This window comes from Syngnathoides biaculeatus, chromosome 8 (genome assembly GCF_019802595.1).
Source record: "Syngnathoides biaculeatus isolate LvHL_M chromosome 8, ASM1980259v1, whole genome shotgun sequence".
Taxonomy (NCBI): Eukaryota; Metazoa; Chordata; class Actinopteri; order Syngnathiformes; family Syngnathidae; genus Syngnathoides; species Syngnathoides biaculeatus.
The window spans coordinates 30346693-30373266 of record NC_084647.1 but is presented as its reverse complement, the minus strand read 5'-3'; the positions used below and the strand labels follow the sequence as shown (position 1 = coordinate 30373266).

Below are 26574 nucleotides of genomic sequence, written 5' to 3'. Positions count from 1 at the left end.
TCTCGTCTCTCTCTTTTTCTCTGTTCTTTTTCTTTTATATCTCTCTGCCTTTTAACACACTGGTCTTCCCAAATTTTCAACTTACTTAACTCCATCTCAACTTTTCCTGTCTTCTTTCCCTTTCTCACCTTCTCTTCCCATCGAGTTTTCATGCATGCTTTTAACCTCTTAATTTCCTCCGGATCTTTAAGATCGGGTCGAAAATCATATTTATTGACCCATTTTCTCAAATACTCACAACTACCCGGATGATGTCTCTGCATATATTTCACATCAGGAGGTTCAGCCACCTCTTTTGTCTCTGCTTGTCCAATTTTTCGTCCTTTGTTGCTCCTAAGGCGAGATTTATTTTAGAAAATTCTGAATTTTGACGGGTGTGGTTGGGGCTCACGAACCTCCTCCTCCTCTGCTCACTTGTGCAGCGTCCTGCAGCGATTACTCTGTTTTAGTTTCACCTAGAAACTTCGCGTATGCAGAAACCTATTCTGCTTGGTCTCACCTAGAGACTTACACGTATTTTACTCTATTTTAGTTTCACCTAGAAACTTCGCGTATGCAGAAACCTATTCTGCTTGGTCTCACCTAGAGACTTACACGTATTTTACTATTTACAGAAACCTATTTTGTCTGTGTCTCACCTAGAGACAAGTTTTAAAAGGCAGGAAGTATCGGAGCGGTCCTCACACACCACTTTTAGTCTCCTATTTTAACGTAATTTTACTACTTGTTAAATCTGGGTTTATTTCTGCTCTATTTTATTTTTAGATGTTAATTTATACCATATAACCATCCTATGAGACCAAATAAGTTTTATCCTACATCAGTGCCGTGGCCCTGGTCCGTTGGGACCCGTCACCCGACAGTCCGGTCCGGCGCTGGATCAGCGATGCGACCGATCCTTCAATGGAGGACACTGGTACCAGATTCTTGGTCTCGTTGATCCCGCGTCGTTCCAGGCGTCAAGCTGTTGGGTCCCGGGTTTCGGCACCAGAGAAATGTTAGGTCCAAAGCACGGACTTCTCGCTCAATGTGGACCCAGAGGCTCCGGCACCAGGATAAAATGATGAGACAGAGGCAGAGTTGTTTTTCACCAAACTGCAGTTTGGGGAGAGCTCGGGGGGAGAAGAACATATTCTCCACGCCCGCACGTAAGACTCTCTCCGAGCTTTCCCAAAACCACACATTTTATTGAGTTTCACACATAGGGTGGGGGAGAGCAGGTTTCACAAGACAAGTAAGGTTGTTTTGCAGAGACAGTTAATCTTCTCAAGGCCGGGTGTCCTCTGATTAGACACAGTTCTTCCTGTTACAAAAACCCACAAGAATGCAGCTATCATAAATTTGCAGTCACTTTGAGCTCTTAAGCTTCCCATAGACAAACAGTACACACACGCATCTTTGCACAGTAACAGAGTTATTAAAAGAGATTTATGACACATGAGTTGATACATTTCACAGGCCTCTGTGAAATGAGTAAGCTTATCTTACACTGAGGGAAAGAGGTTATTCCCCAAAATCTCACAACGCATGGCCACGATCATCCTCTCCTTCATACAGTGCAGTCGTCCTGTCACAAGTGCAGAAAAACACCCCAAACCATGATGCTACCACCCCCATGCTTCACAGTAGGGGTGGTGTTGTTGGGATGGAACTCATCTTTCGGAAAACGAAACACAGTTAGTGGAATTATGACCAAAATGTTCAATTTCGGTCTCATCTGACCACAAAACTTTCTCCCATGACTCCTCTGTATCATTCAAATGGTCATTGGCAAACTTAAGATGGGCCTTGACATGTTATGGTTTCAGCAAGGGAACCTTCCGTGCCATGCATGAATTCAAACCATGATGTCTTCGTGTATTACCAACAGTTACCATGGAAACGGTGGTCCCAGCTCTTTTCAGGTCATTGACCAAGTCCTGTTGTGTATTCCTGGGCTGATTCCTCACCTTTCTAAGGATCATTGAGACACCTTAAGGTTATATCTTGCATGGGGCTCCACTTCGATTGAGATTGACCGTCATGTTTAGGTTCTTCCATTTTCTAATGATTGCTCCAACAGTGGACCTTTTTTTTCACCAAGCTGCTTGGCAATTTCTCCGTAGCCCTTTCCAGCCGTGTGGAGTTATATACTTTTGTCCCTTTGGTCTTGGCCATGTTACAAGTTTGAGTCTTACTGATTGTATGGGGTGGACAGATGGTGCATCTGATTCAGGAAAATGCATGGAGTGGAAGTGGACTTTTAAAGGTGGACTAACAGGTCTTTGAGGGTCAGAATTCTAGGTGGTAGACAGGTGTTCAAATACTTATTTGCAGCTGTATCACACAAGTAAATCATTAAAAAAATCATACATTGTGATTTCTGGATTTTTCTTTTTTAGATTATCTCTCAGAGTGGACATGCAACTACGATGAAAATTTCAGACCCCTCCATAATTTCTATGTGGGAGAACTTGCAACATAGCAGGGTATTCAAATACTTATTTTCTTCACTGTATAAGAGAGGTTGGTTTGAACATTTCATTTAAATGTTCATATAAAGTCTTTTGGTGAAATGTTAAATGATTTATGCATATTTTAGCAATGCATGAACATTTTTTTTTATGTAACATTGATTGTGATTGTTGTTTGTTATTAAATTTTCATTTGAATTCCATTCCAGTAGAAGCAGTATTTGGACTGGTTTACAACTGTCTTGTTTTTGTTATCATAACAGATGTCCGTCACAGAAGAGTCTGGATTAATAACAGAGGTCGCAGAAACAGATGTAACAGAGATCGTTAATACCACAAGTAAAATTGTCACGGAAACTCAAAACAAATTACAGTATGTTTGTTCAGAGAGACATATTTGCTAAATATCAAAATTAGATTTTTCATGCATATTTTTACAATATAATGAAAAAAACAGACTATTCTTAAATACACACATAATTTATAGAAATGCATAAAAACTTGCTCAGATTGCTTACACAATCCAAATAGTTGATCTTCATCTTTTCCTTTCGACTTGTCCTGTTAGGGGGTGCCACAGTGTGTCATCTTTTTTCCATCTAAGCCTATCTCTGTCACGACCTATCGGAACGAAGGTAGGACCCAAATGCAGGAGTACACGGGAGACACAGATGTAAATCGGGAAAAAAGGTTTATTATTCAATGGTCGGGGATCGGGCAGGCAGTCAGGTGCAGCAGCGGTAGTTCGGACGTCGGGCGGAGAGAGCAGGTCAGTGGGCAGGCAGTAGTCGGTGCACGGGAGAACGATCAAAGCAGGCAGAAGTGTCAAAGGAGTCAGCTTTACGGGGTCGGTCGGAGAACAGGCGAAGGTCGGTACACACGGGTTGACGATCAGGGATACGAGAGTGCTTGAACGGGGCATGAACCTCAACGATCTGGCGGAGGACCAGTCGTCACCGGGTCCTATAAGTACCGGGCGTAATCAGCCGAAACAAGGTGCGGGTGTGTGCCGACTAATTGGCTGGCCACTCCCCACCTGGGCAGGATGCCAGGAGCATGACAATCTCATGCATCTTCCTCTCTAACACTCACTGTCCTCATGTCTTCCCTCACAAGATCCATCAACCTTTTCTTTGGTCTTCCTCCTGCTCTTTTGCCTGGCAGCTCCATCCTCAGCACCCTCCTGCCAACATAGTCACTCTCTCGCCTCTGAACATGTCCAAACCATCGAAGTCTGCTCTCTCTCACCTTGCCTCCAAACCATCCAACTTTCGCTGTCCCTCTAATGAGCTCATTTCTAATCCAATCCAACCTGTTCACTCCGAGCGAGAACCTCAACATCTTAATTTCTGCCACCTCCAGTTCTGCTTCCTGTTGTTTCTTCAGTGCCACCGTCTCTAATCGGTACATCATGGCCGGCCTCACCACTGTTTTATAAACTTTGCCCTTCATCCTAGCAGAGACTCTTCTGTCACATAACACACCAGAGACTTTCCGCCAGCTGTTCCAACCTGCTTGGACCCATTTCTTCACTTCTTTACCACACTCACCATTGCCATATTTGTATTTTAAAAAAATAATCTTAATTAGTATACTTTTCTATGAGACAGCAACAAATCAACAGTGTGTTTTTCACCACAAGACAAATATTTTAACGGTAAAATAAAATAAAGTCACAGATTAGTCTGAAATTTTGTCGTAATAATTCTTTAATAACATACCGCAACATTAGTGCACCTTTTAACTGTATTGATGCATAAAATTACATAAAATATTTGTGCCTTTTTTACACAGGTTCAGGCGAATGTGGAAAAAGCGCAAACAAAGCAGTGAGAGCATTATGTAAAAAGAAAATCTGTTGGTGTGAAGATATTTAACTTTAAAACCGGCGATTTGGTGATTTGGTTCTGAGAAATAAAATGCGTAATATTGCAAGAAAAGGAAGAAAGATGTGTGTGGCCCTTATAGGTAAACATAACTTTGTATTACAATTTGTCAACAAACATATGGACCCCTGTATAAAAGTAATTGGTTGGCCACACACACACACATAAATCATATATATATATATATTCTTCAGGATAGATGAAATAGATGAAATGCAGAGTGACACTAGCACCAACAACTGAAGATGGAGTCACATTAAAAGCAACAACTCGGGCCATATTTCAAATCAACCAATGTGTGTCAGACCACTGAAATCAAGGAATCCAGTATTCAAACAGTTCATCACCCAATCCATTCACTTGTCCCAGGAAAGGGAACTACCTGTTCAGGTGATTTAAGTTGGGCAGAACGCTCGTTCAGATTTCTTCTGTGACAATAACCTACTGAAATTATTAAGTTTTGAATTTGTTTATTTTGTGTTTTTTGTAATTGTTCTAAATGTTTTGCTATTCAAGAAATGTTATGCAATATCAGATGCAATCTTTTGCATGGTAGTAAGATCTAGTTATTGTACCATTTCATTTCATATGCAGCAATGTTTTTTGTTAATGTATTTTTTTTATTTCTGCATCATATGCAGAAAAATATCAGTTGATTGTATATTCTATAAATCATGAACCAAGACTTTTTTGTACATACAAAAAATGTACATGCAGCAAGGTTTGATGTTGCTCAGTGAATTGAATAATAATAATTAAAATCTTTTCTGCAAAAAAACTGTTGAATTTATTCAATTTATTCAAGTTTATTTTGTGTTTTTTTTGTATAGAATACTATTTTGCTATTCAATAAAAGTGTGGTGCATATTTCATTCAAACTGATAAGTATGACATGAATAGCTTGCTCTGCATCACTGTGTAACACAAAGAAGGGGAACTATGAGACCAGGGGATTTCCGAGTACGTGTTCTGAAACAGACCCAGAATTCCCCTGTTAGTAACGCATGTGCATTAATCATAAGGCGCTCAGACTGTCACACCGACAGACTCTGACAATGCTATGACATATGTGTCATGAAGTCCCTTGAATACCTTGTGCTGGACCACCTCAAGAGTGTTGCAGGTCCCCAGCTGGAGCCACTTCAGTTTGCCTCCCAAGCTAACAGGTTTGCGGATGTTGCAGTCAACATGAATCTGCACATCATCCTAGAACACCAAGACAGTGTGGAGACCTCCGTGAGGATCCTCTGCGTTCAACACCATCATCCCTCAACTCATCTCCTCCAACATTCTCCAGTTTAGTGTCTCAGCTGCAATCAGGCAGTGGATTTACAAGCTCCTAATGGGCAGGACACAGCAGGTAAGGCTGGGGGACAGCATCTCATCCACATGCACCATCAGGACCGGGGCTCCCCAAGGTTGTCTCCTCTCCCCTTCTTGCTCTAAATGAATGACTACATTTCAAGCCACCCTGCTGACACTTTCCCTTGTTGGGACTGCTTGTATTTATTTTTTTCTGAATTGCCATTGCCTTTTGAGATAAACAACAATTGCCTTTTGAAATAAACAATGAACTTGAAATGAGTCTCAACGTTGTCTGCAAGCCTGTGTGGTAAATGGGCACGCCTAGTTTGATGACCCTAACTTGTTCTCTGTGCTTTGCTTTGTTGTTGATTTCTGGTCCTTCCAGTTTGCTGTGGGTTGACAAGTAGAACATTGTCACGCCCAGGCAGGAAATGGGTGTGTTTGTTTCAGCAGACAAGTCAGTCTTTATATATGTATCAGAGCAAGAGCACTGAAAGAAAGTCGCGTTATCTTAAATTTCTTGGCCAACTCAAGTTATTTCATTTATTCTGCTTGTGGTATCTCAAACAATAACACAATGTTTATTGCCTTGCTGGTTATGGGTGTAGTTGTCGGCGTTGCTTATGTTTTCCGTCAGGTTGTGGTGAAGGGGAAGCGGTGCACAAGCAAAGCAAAGTTGTATGGCAGGACTGTGATCGTGACCGGTAAGAATCCATTTTATTCTGGCTTACTCAACTTGGACCACAGAAGTTACAGCCATTAACTCTGTAAAATGGTTAATAGACAAAAAGTATTAACTCTAATTTGTAACTGTAAAAACTAACTCTCACTAAATGAGTGTTGCTTCTCTTAGAATATGGAAATGTAGTTATGTACTTTCCATCTACTTTCTTTTATCAGACAGCTGATAAAATCCAACCCTGACAACCAGTCAAGTAATGGTGACTTAGGATTGACTGATGTCTCAAATTTAACACTGAATTCACAAAAAATCCACTGAATTCACAGTTTAACAATTTAACTTTGACTTCAATTTAACCTCGATAGAATGGTGTTCTGTCACTCCAGGTAGCAACACGGGCATTGGAAAATCTACAGCAATTGACCTGGCTAAAAGAGGAGCCAGAGTTATTTTGGCTTGTCGTAATGTGCAGAGAGGAGAAGCTGCTCTTGTTGATGTCAAAAAGGTGGGAGGAAATTTGTCATGCTTTGGTTTGCAGACATATCGCTTTGATTTATTTTCCTTGAAGAGACTATATCGAGTGTTCAAAATAATAGCAGTGCAATGTGATTAAGTAGATGAATCCATGTTTTCAGTACATTTTTTTAGTGCTACATATCAAACCAGTTACCAAGAGTGCAGCAGATTCTCAAAAAACAACAGGTTCCAGCATTAGTTATATGCACACTCTTCAGACTGTGCAATTGGGCAATTTGTTGAAGTGGGTGTGTTAAAAAAAATATCAGCGGGGCACTCAGTCAGTGAGATCAATTTTGTGAAAAACTGGTGTGAATCAGATGGCTCCTACAGTATTTCAGGATGACGCCAGCACCTGTTGACCATGCATTTCTCCTTCAAAGCCCAAGAAAAATGGGTCTTTAAACACATTGTTCAGAAGAACACTGTATTTTGACTAAGAGTTTAATTGGAGAAGGGAAACCTTATAAAGAGGTGCAAAAAATTATAGGCTGTTTGGCTAAAATCATCTCTAATGCCCGAAAATGGAGCGCAAAACCAGAGACAAATGACAGAAAACGGAAGAAAACCATCAAAATGGATCGCAGAATAACTAAAATAGCAAGGGCTCAGCCAGTGAACAACTCCAGGATGATCAAAGATAGTCTGGAGTTACCTGTAAGTACGGCAACAGTAAGAAAACGTGTGTGAAGCTAATCTATTTACAAGAATCCCCCGCAAAATCTCTCTGTTAAAAAAAGATGTACAAGAAGAGGCTGGAATTTGTCAAAGAATACATCAACTGGCCCAAAGAGAAATACAGGAAATTTTTGTGGACTGATGATAGTAAAATTGTTCTTTTTGGGTCCAGGGGCCGCAGACCGTTTGTGAGACAACCCCCAAACTCTCAACTAAAGTCATATTACACAGTGATGCCTGGAGTTGCAAGCATCATGATATGTTCATATTTCTCCTGTGGTTTTGGGCCGATTCATTGCATACCAGGGATAATGAATCGGTTTTCATTTGTCAAAATACTTGAAGAGGTCATGTTGCCTTATGCTCAAGAGGACATGCTTTTGAAATAGGTGTTTCAACAAGACAATGACCACAAACACACCACTAAACATGCAAAGTCTTGGTTCCAAACCAACAAAGTTAATGTGATGGAGTGGCTACCCCAATCCCTGGACCTTAATCCAATCAAGAATTTGGAGTGAATTGAAAAATGCTGTTTCTGAAGCAAAACCTAGAAATGTAAATGAATTGTGAAGTGTTGTTAAGGATTCTTGGAGTGGAATAACATCTGAAAGGTGCCACAAGTTGGTTGACTCCATGCCACACAGATGCGAAGCAGGTATAAAAACTGTGGTCATACAACTATACATTAGTTTTATGATCGAAGGGATTAGTAAATCCTAGAAACAAAACATTTTAAACAAAATAGTTTCAAGTTTTTAAAGTAAACAAATTGTTTAATTGCACAGCCTTAAAAGCGTGTGAATATAATGAATGCTGGGTCTTGTTGGTTTTCTGAGAATTTACTGCACCTACTGATAACTTGTTTGAAGAAAATGAGAGAGAAGGAAGAGTTGAAGAGGCAAGTGTGAAGGACCAGGAAGTGGCAATGATTACTCAGGGGGAAGTCAGAAAGCCACTACAAAGGATGAAAAATGGAAAGGTAGTTGGTCCTGATGACATACCGGTAGAGGTATGGAAGAAATTTGGAGAGATGGCTGTGGAGTTTAACACCAACTTATTCAACAAAATACTAGCGGGCGAAAAGATGCCTGAAGAATGGAGGAAAAGTGTTCTAGTTCCCATTTTTAAGAACAAAGCAGATGTTCAGAGCTGTGGGAACTATAGAGGAATAAAGTTGATGAGCCACACAATGAGGTTATGGGAAAGAGTAGTGGAGGCTAGACTCAGGACAGAAGTAAATATCTGCGAGCAACAGTATGGTTTCATGCCAAGAAAGAGTACCACAGATGCATTATTTGCCTTGAGGATGCTAGTGGAAAAGTACAGAGAAGGTCAGAAGGAGCTACATTGTGTCTTTGTGGATCTAGAGAAAGCCTATGACAGAGTACAAAGAGAGGAACTGTGGTACTGCATGCGTAAGTCTGGTCTGGCAGAGAAGTATGTTAAAATAGTACAGGACATGTATGATGGCAGCAGAACAATGGTGAGGTGTGCCTTAGGTGTGACAGAGGAATTTAAGGTCGAGGTGGGACTGCATCAGGGATCAGCTCTGAGCCCCTTCCTGTTTGCGGTGGTAATGGATAGGCTGACAGATGAGGTTAGACTGGAATCCTCTTTCACCATGATGTTCGCAGATGATATTGTGATATGCAGTGAAAGCAGGGAGCATGCAGAGGAACAATTAGAAAGATGGAGACATGCACTGGAAAGGAGAGGAATGAAGATTGGCCGAAGTAAAACAGAATATATGTCCCTGAATGACAGGGGTCAAGGGGGAAGAGTGAGGCTACAGGGAGAAGAGATAGCGAGGGTGGATGACTTCAAATACTTGGGGTCAACAATACAGTGCAATGATGAGTGTGAAAGGAAATGAAGAAACGGATCCAAGCGGGGTGGAATAGTTGGCGGAAAGTGTCTGGTGTTCTATGTGACAGAAGAGTCTCCGCTAGGATGAAGGGCAAAGTTCAAATATTTAGGGTCAACAATCCAGAGCAATGGTGAGTGTGGTAAGGAAGTGAAGAAACAGCTGGCGAAAGGTGTCTGGTGTGTTATGTGACAGAAGAGTCTCTGCTAGGATGAAGGGCAAAGTTTCCAAAACATGATGTACGGATTAGAGACGGTGGCACTGAAGAAACAACAGGAAGCAGAACTGGAGGTGGCAGAAATGAAGATGTTGAGGTTCTCGCTCGGAGTGACCAGGTTGGATAGGATTAGAAATGAGCTCATTAGAGGGACAGCCAAAGTTGGATGTTTTGCTGACAAGGTTCGAGAGAGCAGACTTCGATGGTTTGGACATGTTCAGAGGCGAGAGAGTGAGTATATTGGTGGTAGGGTGCTGAGGATGGAGCTGCCAGGCAAAAGGGCGAGAGGAAGACCAAAGAGAAGGTTTATGAATGTGGTGAGGGAAGACATGAGGGCAGTTGGGGTTAGAGAGGAAGATGCAGGAGATAGGCAAAGATGGCAAAAGATGACACGCTGTGGCGACCCCTAATGGGACAAGCCGAAAGGAAAAGAAGAAGAAGAGGAAGACTGATAACTTGTTTGACATGTAGCAAGAAAAAAATATACTGAAAACGTGGATTCATCTCGTTAGTCACGTTGGACTGTTACACACTGGAAAGGAGAGGAATGAAGATTAGCCGAAGTAAAACACAGGGATGAGAATTTTTCGCCGATCAGCGGATTTTCGACTTTTTCGGACCAAAATGACCATTCTCGAGATAAGCGCAAATCCGTTGAGAAAATTTCATGGGGAGGGTGGTAGGGGTAGAGTATCGTGCACCTGCCTCTCGGTGGTGGGCTCCGAGCTGCAAGTTCAGCTTAGTGCTAGCACAAGCACGACTATCATATGCCGTTATGACTTGCTTGGTCGTGTAAATATTTGCATTTTGCGACATAAACATTTAAACTTGTTTGCAGCAGATCACTCGATTGGACAACAGAGTTATACAGTATAACGATCCAATCGTGTTAGTGGTTAATCGAGTTTCACCATTGCCATGTACATGTGTTCTCGGTTCTCAGAAATCGCAGTGTAACTTGTTAGTTAGCCAAGTAATGGCACATGGGACTTAGATAGCGCGAACTCAGCGACGGTGTGTTCAAAGTTTTACGATGGCGAAAGTGTTAGAAAAAAAGGATGAAGCTTGAGCAAATGGTAAGGTAATTTTTATTCATATTGTTCTAAAAACTTGTGCTTCATCTCTACACTATACTAATTCTATGAATAACTGACTGCATATCAAAAAGAAAATATAATGGTGTATCCATATTAAACAGTGAAAGAGATTCATTCTGAAGTTTGGCAAATTGTGAAACTCTTATATGTAATGTCCTTCAAATAAGTACAATAATTCAAGCATTGAAGAAATGAAACTGATATTTCAATTTTTGCTGTACTGGTAGAGCACCAAACAAGGGATATTTTTTCCACAACTACAATTAAATTCAGTGTAGAAATGAATGGTTTTGGGGATAACAAATTGCTAAAATCGCTTCGCTTCAGGGGGGCTTTGCCCCGTTGGGCCCCCTGGGCTAGTTTTATGATTGAAGGGATTAGTAAATCCTAGAAACAAAACATTTTAAACAAAATAGTTTCGAGTTTTTAAAGTTCTCCCACATTCTAAAACATGCATTGATGGGAGACTAAATTGGTTCAAGGTATAAATGCTATTTTTTTGTAACTCCTTTCAACAAATTGTTTAATTGCACAGCCTTAAGAGTGTGTGAATATCATGAATGCTGGGTCTTGCCTGCACCATGCTGAGGGCCTGCGGCCCCCAGACCCCCCGGCTACTTTTCAGACTTTTTTTCTCATTTGGCATTCTCATCCCTGAAAACAGAATATATGTGCGTGGGATGAGAGGGCCGGAGGGGGAAGAATGAAGCTCCAGGGAGAAGTGATAGCGAGGGTGGATGACTTCAAATACTTGGGGTCAACAATACAGTGCAATGATGAGTGTGAAAGGAAATGAAGAAACGGATCCAAGCGGGGTGGAATAGTTGGCGGAAAGTGTCTGGTGTTCTATGTGACAGAAGAGTCTCCGCTAGGATGAAGGGCAAAGTTTATAAAACAATGGTGAGGCCGGTCATCATTACGGATTCGAGACAGTGGCCCTAAAGAAACAACAGGAAGCAGAACTGGAGGTTGCAGAAATGACGCTGAGGTTCTTGCTCTGAGTGAGCAGGTTGATTGGATTAGAAATGAGCTCATTAGAGGGATAGCCAAAGTTGGATGTTTTGGAGACAAGGTTAGAGAGAGCAGACTTAAATGGTTTGGACATGTTCAGAGGCGAGAGAGGGAGTATATATTGGTGGAAGGGTGCTGAGGATGGAGGTGCCAGGCAAAAGAGCGAGAGGAAGACCCAAGAAAAGGTTGATGTATGTTGTTAGGGAGGACATGAGGACAGTGGGTGTGAGAGAGGAGGATGCACAAGATTGGCTGAGATGGAAAAAGATGACACGCTGTGGTGACCCCTAACGGGACAAGCCGAAAGAAAAAGAAGAAGAAGTCACAATGGACTGCTATTATTTTGAACACTACTGTACATACACATGAAAGAAAGTCTTGATGCATTTTACAATTTAGAATAACTTTTTTTGTATTTTACATGTGTAGTTTGTGTGAAGTAAGTAAAAGAGTAATATAAAGGATGTTTATTGGCCCTCACAGGAGAGTGGGAGCAATCAGGTCCTGTTCATGCAGTTGGATCTGGGGAATCTTATGTCTGTTCGCAGGTTTGCCGAAACCTTCCTGAGAAGTGAACCTAGACTGGACATTCTCATCAATAATGCAGGTAAGGGCATTAATTGTTAATTAATTAATTTTTCTTTTTTGTTGGTTGGGCAGCACAATATTGTGCAAGCCGTCGGCTGGTTCTAAGACCGAATAAATGCATTGGGTTGCGTCAGGAAGGGCATCCAGCGTAAAACTGTACCAAACACATATGAGCATTCATTGTTTGGCCATGTTCAGAGGCGAGAGAGTGAGTATATTGGTAGAAGGGTGTTGAGGATGGAGCTATCAGGCAAAAGAGCGAGAGGAAGACCAAAGAAAATGTTGATGGATGTTGTGAGGGAGGACAGTGGGTGTTAGAGAAGAGGATGCACGAGATAGGCTTAGATGGAAAAAGATGACACGCTGTGGCAACCCATAACGGGGCAAGCCGAAAGAAAAAGAAGTGTATGTGTGTGTGTGTGTGTGTGTGTGTGCGTGGGCGCATCGGGGGAACTGGAACAGGGCAGTAGGTCTTGGGTATGGAACAACAAAAGCATTTCATGTGATTTGTGATGGGAGGACGTCTTCCAGCAAGACCTGTTTTACTGACATACGTCCCATAGTGTAGCAGAGATATTTTTCTTTCAGCAGAACATATTTGTTGCCTAGCATTGCATTGAACATTTGTGTAGTAGTCGTCTCCCTTGATGTACAGAAAAATCAAGGCTGACTTAACACTTGACTGTTCAGAGCTGTGTTTTCCAATGTTTATTGAGCCAATGTGCAACAAAAATTCAAAAGGAGTCTCTGCTGCATATATTTGTTTCAATGTCAACACATTTAGTTGAACACAAACCTATTTTGTTGTCACTGCTCCTTCCTCTGGGCTGGAAGTTTCGCCACCAGCTGCAGGTCTGCTGGTTTCACCGTTGCCGGCGAGGAGTGGGAGGACGAGGACGCTCGGGTGCTGGAAACGCGGGGAGGTGAAGCGAACTGACTGGGATGAAAGATCGGGCGAAGAGATTCATAATCGAAATAATCTGAGTCGTACTCAGGCAGCTGGTCATATAAATCAAGGTCCTCCTCATAGTCTGAAAAATCAGAGTCCAAGAGATAATGCGGTGCTGGACGGGTCGTGGTCGGGACGTATTCATAGCTCGCCGGCGGAGCATATGACACGGAAGCGGTGGACGTCATGGAGCCTACCCAGATCGGACAGGCTTGGTCCTCCGTCAGTTGCTCTACCTTGCGTGGGTCCGGGCGACGCCGGCTCTTTCCTGCTGGATCCTGTTTTGGCCAGATCGTTCAGTCACGACCCATCGAAACGGAGGTAGGACCCAAATGCAGGACTCGGGAGATGCAAGGTGGCTCAGGGGAAAACGTTTATTATTAGAAGGTCGGGGATGGGGCAGGCAGTCAGGTGCAGCAGCGATAGTTGGGACGTCGAGCGTAGAAAGTAGGTCAGCGGACAGGCAGCAGTCGGTACACGGGAGAACGATCAAGGAAGGCAGAAGTGTCAAAGGAGTCAGGCTTACGGGGTCAATCGGAGAACAGGCGAAGGTTGGTACACATGGGTTGTCGATCAGGGATACGAGAGTGCTGGAACGGGACATGAACCTAAATGATCTGGCCGAGAACCAGTCGTTATCGGGGTCCAATATATACAGGGGATAATCAGCCCGCATGAGGCGCAGGTGTATGCCTTCCAGTTAGCGCGGCCGCGCGGGCACCCGCACAGCCCGGGCTGGAGTGGCAGGATCATGACAGCATTTAAACTTTAGAATTTTGTTTTGAGAGCTTACCTATAAATTTACCATTCGAAATTACCTGATAGATTGTATTTAAAAAGTATTCAGGAAACCTTTTTTCCAAACTCCATCCTTTTTTATTTATCCATACATCTATTTTCTGAGCTGCTTATCCTCACAAGAGTCACAGGAGTGCTGGAGCCTATCCCGGCTGTCAACAGGCAGAGGCAGGGTACACCCTGAACGGGTCGCCAGCCAATCGCAGGGCACATAGAGACAGACAACAGTCGTGCTCACAATTACACCTTGAGGCAATTTAGAGTCTCCGATCAATGCATGTTTTTAGGATGCGGGAGGAAACCGGAGTGCCTGGAGCAATCCCACGTAGGCACGGGGGGGAGCATGGAAACTCCATTCAGGCAGGGCTGGCATTTCAACCCCTGTCCTTAGAACTGTGAAGCCAACACAGTAACTAGTTGCCCCACCATGTCCATGTGTTATTTGGCCAAATGATAAGTCATTTGAAGTTTAACCTGTGTCACCTTTCACCAAGGCTCTTCTCCCCATAATTCTCAATGCTATTGTTTCAAAATTGAGGCAGTGACATGGTTGCATCCGAGATCAATTTCCTAGTAGAGTTTGGAATTCTATTCACAATAATCTAGTGAAATTCTCATGTTTTGAGGTAACTTCATTCTGAGGACACTGAATCAATTGTAACTGGACTGTTTGTCTTTGAAGATATTTCACTCTCATCCAAGCTGGGATGAAGAGAATGATTCTACAAATGGTGTGTCACATCTATTACTCATGTTAAATGGGCACAGTAAATTAATACATACTTTAAATAAAAATAAATAGCTTGGAGGAGTTATTCCTGCAAAGCACCAGTCCAGAAGATCTCTAAACACTGTCGATATTAGACATTTAAATATTTTTAAAATAAAAGCAAATAATATAATCCATCCATTCTCTGGGTCACCTATCATCACAAGGGTCGTGTCTGTGCTTAAACCTATCCCAGTTATCTTCAAGCAGGCGGTGGGGTACACCCTGAACTGGTTTCCAGCCAATTACAGGACACTTAGAAACATGCATTTGCACTCACATTTAAGTCCCCAACTAATGCATGTTTTTGGGATCTGGGAGGAAACCATACCCAAAGAAAACCCACACAGACACAGAGAAAAGACTCCACAAAGGTGGGCCCTGGATTTGAACCCCAGTCCTCAGAATTGTGATGCTAACACACTAACCAGTCATGCCACTCTGCTGCCCCAATAATATAAAAAAATAAAATGACGTTGCCTCTCTTTAAGTCTAAATAAAAAATAAATAAAAAATTTCTACCAGTCATGTAAATTGAGTCTATGTTGCTGCATATGTTATGTTGTTGTATGACGAATGAAAATGAGAAAAAATACTCATCTACCTTTTTTGTTTCAGGAATTTATATGCAGGGTCGAACAGAGGATGGTTTAGGTATGATGTTTGGCATCAATCACGTTGGTCACTTCCTCTTAACCAACCTTTTGATGGACCGGCTGAAGGAGTGTGAACCAAGTCGAGTGGTTAATGTGTCATCAGTGGGACATAACTTTGGAAAAATTGACTTTGAATGTCTAAATAAATGCAAAGCTCTGGGACTGGGGACTTCATTCATGGAGGTTTTTCAGGTTTACTGTCACAGCAAACTGTGCAATGTGCTCTTCACCCATGAGTTAGCCAAGAAACTTCAAGGAACCAATGTCACCTGCTACTCCCTCCATCCAGGTCAGTAGTGAGAATTTACTGTCACATTCATTCTGATTAAATGATACAAAACAATCTATCTACTAATCTTTAGTTTATGTACCTCATTTCCAAATTCAGATGTTTTACAAGTATAGAAAAGCAACCCATTCAAAGGAAAAGGAAACAGGTTAAAATCGTCAATATCACCCAAACATTCGAAACGGTTCGAAAAAAAGGTGGGTTTTGAGAAGGGATTTGAAAGTTGACAACTTAGGGCTGTCAGGTTTAAAAAAAAACTTGACTCTTTTAAAAGAAGGCGAACAGACAAGGCTTCAAGTTTTACTTGCTGCAAGGGGAGCGACAGGACTTCTCCCTGCTTCCAACCAACTCCAACTTGTGTCCCCTTCCAGCTGCTTTTTATTCACATAAATCACATGATGAGTGTATGTGTCTGTGTGACTGTTTGAGAGATTACATCTGTCTGATTGATGACATCTGTTTTGACAAGACAATGAGTTCAAAGGTTGAAGCTAGGTGGTGATGTGGAAACCAACAGTATGTACAAAATGAGAACATATGAATGATTTCTTTAAGATTTCCCTCCTGTTTATAATTTTGGAAATAAGAGTGGCACATCAGAATGCTGTTGCATTTTCAGAAAGTTCATCATTTACACTTGAGCGCATAAAAGTCATCAAAAGTTTCCTTATGGATGTAGCTGCATATAATCAGAGTCTACTTGTTGTAGAAGGGCATAGTTCACAAAAACATTTGACCTTGCTCTAACCATCATAGATTTCAAACGTGGGAAAAGACAGAACAAACCCAGAATAGGTATTACAGGTACAGGAACTTCATCATAACAAAATACCAAGGTCGAGAGGTGAACCAGGACCAATAATAATCATAATAATGATAAATAAACGGTGGGTGAACATCATTGCTCATTTCTGAACTCATCAAGTGCGGGTACACAGTAGCCCAAGCAAGTCAGGTCTAGATGTTCTTGGTACTGGAGTCGGGTAACATGTAGGAGAAAGGGAACGAGATGTCGAGGTAAGCACACAGCCTCCACTGACAGAGGAAGCCGTGATTAGAGATGTAACTCTCGTTGGTGATTAGGACAGTCCTGTAGTCTTTGGTGCCCCACAGCATGTAAGGGCAAACACAGAAGAGATTCTTCAGCTCTGCTGGTGACAGTGCAGAGTCCTCGTCCATTTAAAGTCAAGCCGTTGTCCTGCACTCCATCGCTCGTATTTTTCCAAACAACTGTCTTTACATCTTCTAAGGCCTCTGGTGCCAGTGGATTTCCAAAACGAGATTTTTGAAAACAGTTGAGCTCAGTGTCGCTGAGTATGTGGTTGTTGTCCTGGTCAGAGATGCAAAAGATTCGACTGAGCGCTTTGACACACTGAGGTTGAAGCTGTTTGTTTTCAGGGTCATACAGAGGGGCGGTGTTGTGGAGGACCACCTTCTGTGGGTAGTAGAACAGCTCTGATATGTTTTTCAGATTCCTTGTAGAACACTCCACACGTCTCACTCTCAAAAAACTGATTCATGATGGGGTGAGTGGTTTCCATGGAGTTACCCGAACGCAGATCTGACTTGTTCCCCACAAGGATGATTGGAAGTGGAATTGGTTGATCGATACAGGGCACGACTGACAGCTATGAGACCGTTTTTCACACCAGAGAGGATCACGTCATCGTTGGCAGAATACTGGACAGCAGTGACAGCAACGCGATGGGGATGTAGCTTCCACTGCATTTCAGAGGTGGCGAGCCAAAAGATGCACAGGGTTCCATCGCTGTATCCCGCCGGCACGCGCAGATGCTGCAGTCGTCTCAGCAACACCTCGTGTTCACGTCTGGCCAGGGTGTCCTCATTGTCCTTCTTAGGCGTGAGAAACAGCTGGTTGAAGGGAGCTTTGCGCTTATCAGATTCCAGTACTGAGACAGAAAGTCAACTGTCTTGGATGCCATCTTGAGGTGACGGCCCACTTCCTCTGCATCCACAAACTGGTAGAAGACCTCCTCCATCTCTTGCAATTTCATCTTGCGGACATTGACACGCTTTTCCTATGGCTCACATTGACAAACAAGACAAGGACGACTCCAACGACGAGGGGGACGACAAGGCGAAAGGGATTAGGCCGAGGACAGCCGTGTCCTCTTCATTGTACCATCTAACCCTTCCTCTCAATTTGCCCTTTTTGCTCCCAACGCTTTTCTCATTTTCAACTTCAGTGGTGGAGTCCCGCTCTACAGAGTCACTGGCCCTTAAGGCCCGAGTGCTTGGGCCAGTAGTACTTCAACTTGACTTTGTCGTTCTGCGTGATGATGGTCATCTCCAGGCCAGAGTGGAGGCCGCAAGTCACATGGAAGGCAATGCGGCAGTTTTTGGCAGAGAACTGGATGCAGGCTCCCATCTTTTCTTTACACAGGCAGCAGTTGAGCACCCACCTGTTGCTGGGAATGTGCGACACGTTGGTGAAGGGCTCCATCTTTTCCGGGTTCCCAGTGCTCATCTCTGGGATCCACATGGCGCAGTTGACATAGACCATAGACCTCGGGCACTTACTCAGATATTGCACTTGTTGCAGAACACCATCTCGTTGTCATCCTCTCCGATGGGGAGCCGGCACGTCACACACCTCATTCTCGTTGTCTACTGTGTCTCAATAGTGTGTGTCCTGTTGTTATGACAATGGCGCTCAAACTCCTCCAAGGAGCACTCCATGGCAAATTCATCCAGTGGCGGAAGGGCCAACCTTGCAAACTCGCCGTTGATGACCTGCAGGTGACGTCTTCTCGTAGTGACACATGCCCTCCACCAAAGTCCTGATGTCCACATAACTGAAGACCAGGGTGGCAGTTGTGCGGATCAGCTTCTTGGGCCTGATGAACATGACATCCTTGCTTTTGTCAGTTAGCACCTGGGCCAGGGGCTCCGGGATGGACTGTGGGCTAACGGGCACCTAGACACCCTTTTTCCCGGTTCTGCTTCCATGGATTGGCCAGTAATCCTCTGCGTATAGCTCGTACGAGTCGTGCACTTTCATGGTGGTGATCAGGTCCGTTCTGAAGACCTCAGATGGTTTCTGTCTGCATCCTTTCCTGGCCTGGCATGAAGTCTGGGACCAGCTGGTGGAATTGCTGGCATTGTCGGACTCGTCGCTGCGGCAGACTTCTTTTCATGGCGGGGCGTCTGAGTAGTTCCAGCTTCACCACACTTGTTGATCTGTCATTGGTTGTGCACGGAGGGACACCATCTTCACATACGAGTACCAGGCATTGGCGTCCATTGGAGAGGTGGGATTGTCCTTGCTCCATGATGATTCATGTCCAGAGATCCAGTGACAAACACGTACAGTCCCAGACTGGCCAGTGCGGACGAGCCATGCTCTGATCAGCACTAAGGCCAGCAGTCCCAATAGTGGCTCTCCTTTATCTAACATGCTCAAGCGCGGATCAGATGAATTCTTCACCGGTTTGAGACCAGGGCAGCCTATTGCTACCCCACCCTTTCTAGCCGGACTTCCACCGCTACTTGTCATTAAATGAAAAGGGAGCCACAGGCTCGCAGTGGGACAGGTGTATCCACGTGGGACGTTCCGCTATCTTTTTCACCGTGGGAGATCTGGTCGGGACCTTCCCAGCGAGGTGAGGACCAACACTTCCTCTTGATGACTTTTCTCAGGACCCAATCACCAATGGACACCAACAGCACCTGTGAAGAAGGCACAGTAGGTGGCAGATCATTTGCCTCTTTCACAGTTATATTTAGCAGCATCTCTTTCATCCAATCACTTAAATTCTCACTGCTGCACTGGCTGGTCTACCATGGGCAGTCTCATCTAATCTACTAGATACTATTTCAAATGGGAACAATCCTTTATCTGTTGGTGTTATTTTCATATACAGTTTTACTAAATGTAAACATTCTCTTCAAGTTCTTCCTGTATGTTCCATAGTTTTCCTTAATCAAGACTTCACTGTCCCATTGCTTCGTTCAACTAATTCTACACAATGATTTTTTTTAAAGTTATTTCTAGATTTGCAGCTACTTTACTGATTTTTTTTCCATTAACAAAATGTGGCACATTGTTGCCATACAATTTTTCTGGGATGCCATGAGAAGGAATAATATATTTACACAAGAACTTTGCCACAGTAATAGCATCAGCACTTGTACATGGAAAAATCTCCACCCATTTAGATAAGAGCCAGATAAATACTAAACAACATTTGTAATGCTGGACTTTGTTTAACTCAATCAAATTAAAGTGTAATAACTGGAAAGAATCACTAGCTTGGGGAAACTGCCCTCTCTTAGGTCTGCAGTTCCCTTGAGTATTGTGTTTGCAGCAATTAAGACATGATCAATTTTCTGAGTAAGAATTGAATCCAAAGGTGCGAAAATGTCTGTATAATATCCACCATTACCATCCCTCCTCTTGAAACATGGAAAGGCCCATGACTCAAAATTATTTTATTGATTTTTTTTGGTAATACATGTTTTCCATGATTATGTCTATCAGTGGTCTCAAAAGTCAATTCACCTCAGGGCCGCTGGAGACCCATTCTGGCTGAGGCTGGGATGCAGCCTCAGCGTACATGCACACAATTTGTCATATCATGTCATTATCCAAGCCGCTTATCCTCACAAGTGTTGCGGGAAAGCTGGAGCCTATCCCAGCTAACTTCGGGCGAAAGGCGGACTACACCATGGACTGGTCGCCAGTCAGTCACAGGGCCGATATCGATACTGTCACTGAGCCGGAATTGATCCCACACTGCCTACACCAAAGGCAGGCGTATGCACCAGTACACCCTCAGTGATTCTAGTTGCACACAATTTAAAGGAGAAAATTTTAGTCTTTTTTTAAGCACAAAATAAGACAAGCAAGAAAGCTGGTGTCAACAGGTTGTGCGCAAAACTAATAAAACGTTCCATGGCAAAATCACTAACTTTCACTCAATGAAAAATGTTTCTCACCTTACATCAGGACTTGTCACTGTCACACCCGGAAAGCCACAACCCCACCGTGATTGGTAGGTTCACCAGCTCCGCACACAACACTGTAAAGTGCCATTCATATAAAACTTCAGGGCCACACCATCATTTAACTTTCATAGTAAGTAAGGTGCGGGCCGCAAAATATCATCTTGGGGGCCACAAATGGCCCGTGGACCGCCAGTTTGAGACCACTAATGTATATTATCTTCTAATTCAGTTTTTCCTGTAAGCCGTCACTGGGTTTCACTTTGAGGAGCATGTTTTGCACATCTTTTAGAACTGTTAAATCAATAGGAGGGTTGGGGGCTTGTGATTGTGTTAATATGTGTGTGCCATATTTTCCTGTTGCTGCCTCCTTGGCACTTTTATCAGTGAATGTATTTCCCAGGGAGACAGCATTTTTTTTTCCTTTTTCTTTTTTTTTTCCAAGATTTTCTTACAGCTCTCTTTCTGCCTCTCACATTCTTTAGTCTGTTCTAAACTGTTGTAGCTGGTTTTAATATAGCCACTACTTGCATAACTTCAGCTGACTCTCTTGCCTCTCTCTTTCTTGCCTATGCTAACCAACCTCTTGGCATTAAGTCTTAATCTTGGCTTTTCCTTATTTCCCTGTAACACTTGCCATCAATCTTTCTACCAACCTGCTGCATCCTCAACTGTTAACTTGCCATTTAAGCCACGTTATTTTTCTCCCTTTTTTTCCCATTTCTTTAAGATACATCACGCTGCCCGGTAAACATTATTCCATAAAGTTTACATCCCCTCTTGGGCAGACTTACTGTTCCTGTTCACCATTACTCTTTACTACGTTTGTCCCTGAGAGACTACTTGTCCTTTTTAGGACCTAAGTCCTAATCCACTACCTTGTGTACTTCACTGGAACACAGACTTCCGTTCACATCATTAGGTTTCCATCCATGACCTATGATTCCACAATTACGTAATGGCATTCACACTCGCATTCACCCACTCACACATTTATGGGTCCTTATAAATACCCTCTTTAAAGGTGGAGTAACCTTAAAAGCTCCTTCTGGCGGAGTAGCCTCCAAACCTCCTTCTGGCGGAGTAACCTTCAACCTCCTTCTGGCGGAGTAGCCTTAAACCTCCTTGTGGCGGAGTAGCCTTAAAAACTCCTTCTGGCGGAGTAGACTTAAAACCTCCTTCTGGCCGAGTAGCCTTAAACCTCCTTCTGGCAGAGTAGCCTTACTTACCGGTTCAAGCGTTGTCTGGACGCCAGTTGTTCGTGATCCCGTCAACCTTCGTCCACCGAGGCAGATTGGACTCTGGCATCGTCCTGGCCACGAATTCACGTCCCACCAGGGCTTTTCTTCAGGAACAGCTAAATGCTCCTGGCTGTCGACAGACTTCGGTGTGTCTTCTCCCTCCTCGATGGGCGGTGGTGTGTTGGGATCCGGCTCAAAGGACCAAATGTCAGGTTTAAAAAGCTTGACTCGCTATTAAAAGAAGGCGAACAGACAAGGCTTCAAGTTTTACTTGCTGCAAGGGGAGCGACAGGACTTCTCCCTGCTTCCAACCAACTCCAACTTGTGTCCCCTTGCAGCTTCTTTTTATTTACATAAATCACATGATGAGTGGAAGTGTCTGTGTGCGTGTGTGTGAGTGACTGTTTGATTGATTACATCTGTCTGATTGATGACATCTGTTTTCAAGACATTGAGTTCAAAGGTAGAAGCAAGGTGGTGATGTGGAAACCAACTACAGTATGTACAAAATGAGAACGTATGAATGATTTATTTAACAAGGGCAGTCACTGATTAGTTTATAGAAAGTTCCAAAGAGAAGAGCCAGCGACGGAGAAGATAAATGGTACTTAGACTGTTGGACACTTGAGCAAAACAGAGGCCTCCAGACAGTAATTTACAAAAAGTGACTTATAAAATTGCAAATGAAAAACAAAATTACACATGAAAATCAGTAAGTTACCAAAATACCCCCACAAAAAGCGGAAGGAAATAACAGAACACTCCGTATTGTACTGCAAAGGCCGAAAGGACAAATGTTTTCTCATCTAAAAGACAAATGGTGAAATTAATTTTTTTTAATTAATAGAAAAGGCAATGGTAATGGGGTGTGGGGGGGTTGGTTCTGTGAGGTTGACCAAGGAGAGGACAGATGTTTTGTTCTTTTCTATGCAGTGGTTGTTGGAAGAATCAAGTGAAGAAAATAGCCAAATAAGAAAACCCTGCAGGGATTTGGATCAGATGGTATCAGTCACTGGAATGTCAGCTGAACACTGTATTCTGCTTTTTCATGACATGAGACACAATGCCCTTACTTACTGTATTACTCTGTGCAGCGTGATTTTGTAACATTTATTCAATTTACAATTTAACGCATACCCAATTCACCACTCCAAATTGCATGCTCATTCATCATGTGCATGAGTGTGAAAGACAAATCGACTCGTTTTTACAGTTCCTCTTAGTTTATTGGCCAGTTGCCTATACCATGCTTGGCCTTATTATCGGTCTTTGTCAAATAATGTACAACACATCGGCTGTTTATGGAAAAGTGCTGGAAAACTTTAACTTTGTCCCCCTTTTCCCTTGCAGGAGCTATCAAAACTGAGTTAGCCAGGAACACCAGCTCATTGTTCCATATCCTCATGAAGCCCATCACTTCCTTTTTCTTCAAAAACACTGTCCAGGGATGCCAGACTACTCTTCACTGTGCTCTGCAGGAGGGAATTGAACCTTTCAGTGGACGTTACTTCTCCAACTGTGCTGTGCGAGAAGTCTATTCTAAAGCAAAGGATGATTCTACAGCTAAGAAACTCTGGGAAATCAGTGAGCGAATGTGTGGTCTTGCATAAATTGATTTACCATTGATTTTAGGTGATGGAATTGAAGATCAGAACTTTTTGTTGTTGTAATTACTTCAAATGTGATTACTTATAAAGTCAATGCAAATGCACGAATCGGTGAGAATTCGCTCTGGGAAATGCAAAGACATTTTTGATTATTTGACGTACGTTGAGCAAATACATGAACATTTGTTTCATCATCAATTCACTTTTGTTGGCATTTTCTTTATAGTTTTTTAGTCCTTTGCAAGACTAAAAATGTTGATGAAATATGTGACAATTCACTTTGTAGTTTGAAGTGTTGGGGCAGGTAGGAATAATTGTTAATATAATTATCATACATCTGCTTCCAATAAAGAAATGCTTTTCTCTGCTCTAGATAACATGGCAGCCGCCTAGCAGGAGATAGCAAGAACAAAAACATCTAATTAACAGAACTTTGTAACATCCATATAAATAAAGGGCGTCTTGAAACAAAATAAATATCAGTGCTGAGGAGAGGATAATCAGAGAGTGCAGTGGCGAATTGTACGGGACAGTTCCTCTCCTCGCGAGCTGTCAAAAATGTACAGGTGTTTTTGCTTCATTTTTTTGTCCAGTTTAATAAATGTCTAATTGGTAAACCTGACATTTATTTGGTCCTTCGAGCCGGATCTCAAGATACCTGAGGTTTCCAGGGGCTGAGATGATCTCCAGGCAAAGACCGCGGCGCGGCACTTGAGACACTTTCCGGGAATAGGCCTCGACTTTGCGCCTGGAGGCTGAGGGTTGACGAGAAGCCGAAGGAAGTAAAGACATCTCTGGTGAATAGGAAACTTACACACTCATGAGGAATGAGTGAATGCGCGTCTGGGTGACTGCGGCAGAACCAAACTTCGAAAATACTAGTCCCCATCGAGTAGACAAATTAGTCTAGAAAACTTAGAAAACGGGAACGTGTGTCTTCTACGTACTTGAGCTCCGTAAAACGTGTGCATGTGTAAAAGTGTGAGAGGAGGTTCGCTACCTCATTTGAACAGGAAATTGACTGACAACTGTTTGAGGATGCAGAGGTAAGAATTTTCCACCACTTGTGGTAGAAGCTCGAGAATTACCTCAAATTGAAAGTAATCGGCACCCTGTTCAGGGGAAGTCAGTATGGTCACCCGAGGTGAACCACTGACTCCAACACGGGAAAAACAAATAGCAAAATAGTTGAGACAGAACATCTGAAAAAAAAATGTGTAAGGACTAGAAGTTTGTATAAAGCCAATGTCCTACTAAAATAAAACATAAATTTGCTCAACACACACAAAAATATACAGTGACGAAAATAAGTATTTCAACACCCTGCTATATTGCAAGCTCTCCCACTTAGAAATCATGGAGGGGTCTGAAATTTTCATCTTGGGTGCATGTCCACTGTGAGAGAAATAATGTAAAAATAAAAATCGGGAAATCACAATGTAGGATTTTTTTTAACAATTTATTTGTGTGATACAGCTGCAAATCAGCATTTGAATACCTGTCTATTAGCTAGAATTCTGACCCTCAAAGACCTGTTAGTCCGCCTTTAAAATCCACCTCCACTCCATGTATTTTCCTCAATCAGATGCACCTGTGTGAGGTCGTTAGCTGCATAAAGACACCTGTCCACCCCATACAGTAAGATTCAAACTTGTAACATGGCCAAGACCAAATAGCTGTCCAAAGACACCGGAGACAAAACTGTCCAACTCCACATGGCTGGAAAAGGCTACAGAGAAATTGCCAAGCAGCTTGGTGAAAAAATGTCCACTTTTGAATCAATGAATCATTAGAAAATGGAAGAAGCTAAACAGGACAGTCAATCTCAATTGGAGTGGATCACCATGCAAGATATCACCTCGTGGGGTCTCAATGATCCTTAGAATGGTGAGGAATCAGCCCAGGACTACACAACAATGACCTGAAAAGAGCTGGGACCACCGTTTCCAAGGTGACTGTTGGTAATACACTAAGAGGTCATGGGTTGAAATCATGCATGGCACGAAATATTCCCCTGCTTAAACCAGCACATGTCAAAGCCCGTCTTAAATTTGCCAATGACGATTTGGATGATACAGAGGAGCCATAGGAGAAAGTTTTGTGGTGAGATGAGACCAAAATGGAACTTTTTGGTCATAAAGCCACGAACCGTGTTTGGAGGAAGACGAATAATGAGTTCCATCTCAAAAACACTGTGAATACTGTGAAGCATGGGAGTGGTAGCATCATGGTTTGGGGGTGTTTTTCTGCGCATGGGACAGGACGACTGCACTGTATTAAGGAGAGAATGACCATGGCCATGTGTTGTGAGATTTTGGGGAACAACCACTTTCCCTCAGTCAGAGCATTGAAGATGGGTTGTGGCCGGGTCTTTCAACATGACAATGACACGAAGCACAAAGCCAGGAAAATCAAGGAGTAGCTCCGTAAGAAGCATATCAAGGTTCTGGCATGGCCTAGCCAGTCTCCAGAACCTAAATCCAATATAAAATCTTTGGAGGGAGCTGAAACTCCATGTTTCTCAGCGATAGCCAGAAACCTGTGTGATCTAGAAACGATCTCTGTGGAGGAGTGAGCCAAAATCCCTCCTGCAACTGGTGAAAAGCTACAGGACACGTTACGTTACACATTTGACTTCTATAATTGCAAACAAAGGCTACTGTACCAAATATTAATACTGGTTTTCTCAGGTGTTCAAATACTTATTTGCAGCTGTATCATAAATAAATCGTTAAAAAAAAATCATACATTGTGTTTTCCGGAATTTTTTTTCTCTGGGGGGATTCTCTCTCACAGTGGACATGCACCTATGATGACAATTTCAGACCCCTCCATGATTTCTAAGTGGGAGAACTTGCAATGTAGCAGGGTGTTGAGATACTTATTTTCTTCACTGTATTAGATGATGTGAGGATTTGAACAAATGTAGGATAAACAGGGGGATAATGTAGAAATAATTGTAAATATAATTAAGTCAATACTTCTGCCTGCAATGAAGAA

At 42.8% G+C, this 26574-nt stretch overlaps 1 protein-coding gene across 2 annotated transcripts; it reads left to right on the top strand.

Annotated features, from left to right (window-relative positions):
• Positions 1-6089: 6089 nt before the first annotated feature.
• On the top strand, positions 6090-24217 carry dhrs13b.1 (dehydrogenase/reductase (SDR family) member 13b.1). Of its 2 annotated transcripts, none has more exons than XM_061827560.1 (5): positions 6090-6348; positions 6713-6831; positions 12196-12319; positions 15435-15761; positions 23318-24217. In XM_061827560.1, the coding sequence occupies exons 1-5, from the start codon at positions 6222-6224 to the stop codon at positions 23575-23577; spliced, it is 957 nt and encodes a 318-aa protein (XP_061683544.1). In that variant the 5' UTR covers positions 6090-6221; the 3' UTR covers positions 23578-24217. The 2 variants fall into 2 exon arrangements, with proteins under 2 accessions (XP_061683544.1, XP_061683545.1); XM_061827561.1 differs by lacking the exon at positions 23318-24217 and adding an exon at positions 13135-13570 and having other exon boundaries at positions 15435-15686.
• Positions 24218-26574: the final 2357 nt, after the last annotated feature.

What these genes read in the sequence shown, in the direction of transcription:
- dhrs13b.1 (XM_061827560.1), top strand. Translation starts at nt 6,222, where the DNA reads ATGTTTATTGCCTTGCTGGTTATGGGTGTAGTTGTCGGCGTTGCTTAT. An exon ending in CATTCTCATCAATAATGCAG is followed by an intron (nt 12,320 to 15,434) that starts GTAAGGGCATTA and finishes TTTTTGTTTCAG; the next exon opens with GAATTTATATGCAGGGTCGA. An exon ending in CTGCTACTCCCTCCATCCAG is followed by an intron (nt 15,762 to 23,317) that starts GTCAGTAGTGAG and finishes TTTCCCTTGCAG; the next exon opens with GAGCTATCAAAACTGAGTTA.